Below are 5560 nucleotides of genomic sequence, written 5' to 3' on the forward strand. Positions count from 1 at the left end.
GATCATAAATATACTCGTGAATGTATATAGTGCAATTGATTCAATACCACAATGCTACAAACATGAACATATCACATATCATTCAAGCCATATGTAACAAGTAATCTGGGTATACAAAGATTTAGTAATATTAAGTGTAATAATGTTAGTACATTGTGTCAAAACCTGTTTTAGGAAACAAACTATCATAAACTGATAGACGGCTACTATCATTGACATGCTAATAAACATATACTATATCACTTATAATATTTATCTATAGTCGCTAATAGCTATTTTTTGCAACATGTTTATGTTTGTTATAGGTACCTATAATATAGAAAGGTGTATAAGAATTTAATTTTAATCTAAATTGATTCCTAAAACTACCATTGCAGTATATTATAGTCTTAAAAAACAATATTTTACTGTTTTCATAACTTAAGACTTAGGAGGATGCAAGCGTTGACTTGGAGAAGAAAACTTTAGAACATGGTTTATAGAATTCATTTAGGATGATTAAAAAAAAAGCAACTGGACCAAATGGTCAATGGAATACCAGTGGAGATATAAATAGTATGATAGCCGATAGGTAATGTTAAAAAATTCAGATATAAGTTAGTTGATAGATTTCATTATCAAGATGTTTCAGAAAAGAAAAATGCTGGAAGAAAACTGTACTCAGATAATTGGTTCTTGAATTTAAAGGCAAAGATAGATAACAAAATTAATTTTTCTCTTTAATTTCACATTACTTAATGAATATTCACTGCCAGCATATTTCATTTTCAACCATTAAACATTGAACACAAACAGATGTTGAGAGGCCAGTAAGGGTTTATAATGTATAGTTGGGTGAGTACTAAATAATGCACATACTACAGTGTCCTCAGGCTCTCTTACTACATATTAAACAAATGAAAATTGTTTTTAAATGTTGTCTCATACATGAATTATGATTTATAATGTACCTATTTCTACTTTTTGTACATGGTTTTTTTAAGAAATTAAAACAATAAAAATTATTATCAGTGGAAAATAATTACCATGATTTACATGACACATTATAAATTATAAAATGAATATAGGAATATTATACATACGAAGCAGATTTGTTCGTGAAACTAAAACTTTTTCAAAAGTTGAATAGAAGACAATACAACATTTCTGTAGACATTAGCATGTTTGAGAAATATTTATAGGTCATTTCTCAAAATAGCATTAGCTATTTATCTGAATGCTCACTAGTTACTAAATATATCTGCAGGAACACCAGTTATTTTCAAGGTAGATAAGTATGGGTAGTTTATAGATTATTATTTAATAATAGTATTACTAAAATACATATTATTTACAATTATTTGAGTTATGATTAAACAATGTTTTAAGTAATTTTCAAAATACCTAATGCAGTAATGTTTGTTTCTAGTTTTTTTTTTTTTTTTTGATTAGATAATTATATTAAAACTAAAATTGATCATCATGGTTTTTAGCTAATTTCTTTAGCTAATGACTGTCTACAAAAATTGTATAAATATTCCAAACAACCTCATACCTCATACCATACTTAAATTTCAACCAATTTATAAATTATTTTAAAATATATAAAATAACAATATAAACTCAGTAAAATTCTATAGTGTACCCTGAAATGCAATGGTCGAGACATGATGCCGTGTGTTGATTTTTGAAAGATAAGTATATGTTGCAACTGTTGCAAGACTAAGAATAAATGTGAAGTTGTGCAAATGAAGCGTTTATTTTACACAATAGACAATACACAGTGTAAGTTCCACTACTAGGTATTTATTAATTACTAATTAGTATTGATATTAGTGCAATTTCAACTTTTAAATTATTTTATTTTATTGAAAACAATAACATTATAAAGTTAGTATATATTTAGTGTAAAAAAAATAACATTAAATACCTAGATTATGCCTGCTTAAGTAATATTTTACGTAGCTATCTAAAAATCTTAGTATGTATTAAAGTAATAACAACGCAGTCTAATTATTTAAAATGAAGTACAATTTTAGTAAATATTATAACAACATTAAATTTAATAAAAGTAAAATTCAATCATAATGTTAGTAAATTACTTATACCTTCTATTACTTATTACTTAGTAGTTTAGTACCTACCTATTAATACTATTTCTTAACAGTAAGCACTAAGCATACATTAAAAGCACTTAATTATTACTTATTAGTTATTAAATCACTTTTTTTTTTAAGAACTTTATCCTTCAGTATCTACCTAGGGGTATTTAACTTCACTTTTCTATTAGTCATAGTGCCTGATGTAGGCATTTTGTGGCCTTAGGCAAAATAAAAAATGTGACTCCTTATTGTCAACACTAGCGTATATAGGCATATAGCCATAGCCCCCCTTTCACAAATGAATTGTATAAAATAAAATCATAATTTATTACAATTTAGTATTTACCTACTTATACATTTTCATAAACATAATTATAATGTTATATATTTTTTTATCTCTACAGTCTACACTGTAGACTCTACAGATTTCTTGTACCTACTATTTTCATTTACATTTTAAGCTGATAAGGATTAATTATTTTATTTTTTTGAAATATTATATGTTTCTTATATTTAGTAGTACTCTAAAAAAAAAATAAGGTTCATAAAAATCCGAGGTCCTCTAAAACGGAGGCCATAGGCCTATCTTGCTTAATGGTAAATATGGCCCTGATCAGTCACTATTATCCCTTTTATGCACAAAATTTTTGGAGATACTAAAAATAAGGTTAAATCTCTCTTTTATTTTTAATTTACTAAATGGAGAGGTTTATTGTCCAAATTTACTATTAAGCTAAACTTTTTGGTTCCTAATCGTAGACTCGTAGTTGGTCCTAGAAAATTAAATTTTATTTAGGTATATGCTGTTCCAATTTACGAATTATCATCGAAATACTCATATCAAATGTGTACAATTAATTAATATTTTCATATTGATTTATTGTCATGTAAAACTATTGATGTAATTAATGTATTTTTAAATAATTCAAATAAATAATAACCATATTAGGTATAAGAAATAAAGTTAGTAAATTGTACACTTTATTCGACCATTTTTTCATACTACATTGTCATCTCATGGGGTATTTGCCTATCCAAATTAATAAATCGATTAATTAAAAAAAAAAGAATATTACTTGGAATTTAGAAAAAAAATCTTGCATTTTTAAAAATGTCAATTGAAAAAAATACTGTTGATATTTTATTATATAATTTCGACTCGAAGGATTTAAAATAACTTTATAATAAATTCAAGTATGTTTTCAAAATTATGATTGAAGAAAAGTAAAAAAACCTCTAAATTATGAATACATTGAAACGTGTAGGACGTAGGTATAGGTCTATATTTCTCCTAAAAGAGGTAATGTGGAATCTCCAGGGGTGTTCCCATAGGGTATACTACATATACGCCGTATACTCTCAAGATATTTTGTCAGAAATATGGGTATACTGCGTATACTCTCAAATTATATACAAAAAAAAACTGGTTTTGGTTACTCAGAAAATGCTACGAAAGTCAATTATTATTTATGACGCTGATAACGGAAATATGACACTTATATCTTACAACTATTATTAGATTCTCAGAAAACAAGAAACGAACTATCGCGTTAGATGATGGAAATGCGTCTGACTCTGAACACGATTAATTTAATCAGTACATCCGTTACCGCCGACTTGTAACATTTTATTATTTTTATAAATCGATTGTGCGTTGTGTGATCTACCGTTTGTGTTTACCGTGAATAAGTTCTTAATTCTTTTATTAATTATTATTTACTAACGTATTCATTTTATTTGAGCAGTTTTATTAATTTATTTAATTGAGTTTAATTAACTATCCTAATCTGTTTTACTGTATAAAGTGTTATTTAAATTTTTATCAAAATATGAGTTCGAATTTTAAACGTGAAAGCGGAACACTTGATAGTTTTTTTATGCCCCGAGAAAAAAAACCTAAAAATGCGACTAATACTGCCATTTGTGCTACTAGTTCACACGAGCTAGTAATTTTGTATATTTCATCATATTTTGACGTAGAATCGCCGGTTGTAGCATTCTTAGACCTGATTGACTTAGATAGACAAGATGCTGAAACTATCGAAAAATCTATTTGGTTAAGTTTAGAATGTAATGGGATATCAACATCGTTTGCATTAAACAACTGGATTGCTTTTGCCAGTGACGGAGCAAGTGTAATGACGGGTAAGAAAGCTGGAGTTGCTACTAAACTACGCGAAAAAATTCCGAATCTATTTACCTGGCATTGTTTATGTCATCGCCTCGAACTCTCAGTACATGACGTAATAAAAGATTGTACTGGAGTCTCTCGTTTCCAAAGTCTAATGGACAAACTCTACGCTTACTATCATCAAAGTCCTAAAAATTCAATGGGTTTAGATAAATCTTGTGTTGAAGTAGGCATTGAAATGAAAAAAATAGGTCGTGTTTTGAATGTACGCTGGTCTGCAAGCAGTTTTCGAACTATAAAAGCCATATGGAATAATTATCCGGGAATATATTTACATGTTAGTAAAACACATGATGTGACATCAAATGGCATAAAAAAAAAATTAGAATCCTCTTCTTTTTTGGAGGAACTTGGACTTTTTTACGATGTTCTTTCTGAGCTTGCAATGTTATCTTGTATATTACAGTCCAGAAAAACAACTCTAATGCGTGCCCAGTCGGAGATAAATAGAACGATTAGAATTTTAGAAAGTCTGAAAGCTGAACCTGGGGAAAAAGAAAAGGAAATTATAGAAGCTATTCAGAAAGGAATTAACAAAGGTGTCAATATTACAATGACAAAATCAGGAGGGATTAACAGGTTACAATTTTTGCAAAATTTAGTAGACAGAATGCGTCAACGCTTATTTGATGACTCAAAAAATAAAACAATGCTAGAAGACATTCAGGTAAAGAAAAAAACTATTATTTTGATAATTTATTTCAATATTTTGATTATTTAAACAGAATAAATGAATATTTAATAAATCGTCTTTTATTTTATAGGTAATTGATGAAGTGTTCAAAGTAGCAATTAATGATGCAAAGGGAGAAGATGAAGTTAAAAGAGTATCACGGACATTAGGTTTTTCTGAATTTGAAAGTGTAGTTGACTTCCGTTCAAGAAATGTTTTTTCTAGTTTCATGAAAGCATTAAATATACTCCCAACTTCAACAGCTGATTGTGAACGAGGGTTTTCCGATATGAATTTGACAATAACTGATTTAAGGACTAGCTTAAACATTGAAAATGTGTCAGATTTGATGTTCATCTCTATCAATGGCCCTTCAATTGCAGATTTTAATCCTAGACCTTATATTAAAATTTGGTTAAGAGATCACCGTTCTGCCGTTTCCACTCCTAGAGGTAAAGAAAGAAAAGAAATAGACGACGAAAATAAGATGCAGAAATTATTTTTTAACAATTTATTTAATTAAATTTTTTAGTATTTGTATATTTTCATATTTTATTGACTTATAAAGGTAATTTCAAGCTTTTTTTAAAAGTTTGATTTTTTTTTTCATATTTT

At 27.6% G+C, this 5560-nt stretch overlaps 1 protein-coding gene across 1 annotated transcript; it reads left to right on the plus strand.

The window, feature by feature from the left end:
* Positions 1–4041: 4041 nt before the first annotated feature.
* LOC113556301 (E3 SUMO-protein ligase KIAA1586-like) lies at positions 4042–5560 on the plus strand. Its single transcript, XM_026961158.1, has 2 exons — positions 4042–4939; positions 5037–5560. Exons 1-2 carry the CDS (start codon positions 4220–4222, stop codon positions 5466–5468), a joined length of 1152 nt encoding a protein of 383 aa, XP_026816959.1. The 5' UTR covers positions 4042–4219; the 3' UTR covers positions 5469–5560.

Source organism: Rhopalosiphum maidis, chromosome 3 (genome assembly GCF_003676215.2).
Source record: "Rhopalosiphum maidis isolate BTI-1 chromosome 3, ASM367621v3, whole genome shotgun sequence".
Classification (NCBI taxonomy): Eukaryota; Metazoa; Arthropoda; class Insecta; order Hemiptera; family Aphididae; genus Rhopalosiphum; species Rhopalosiphum maidis.

What these genes read in the sequence shown, in the direction of transcription:
- LOC113556301 (XM_026961158.1), top strand. Translation starts at nt 4,220, where the DNA reads ATGACGGGTAAGAAAGCTGGAGTTGCTACTAAACTACGCGAAAAAATT. An exon ending in CAATGCTAGAAGACATTCAG is followed by an intron (nt 4,940 to 5,036) that starts GTAAAGAAAAAA and finishes TTTATTTTATAG; the next exon opens with GTAATTGATGAAGTGTTCAA.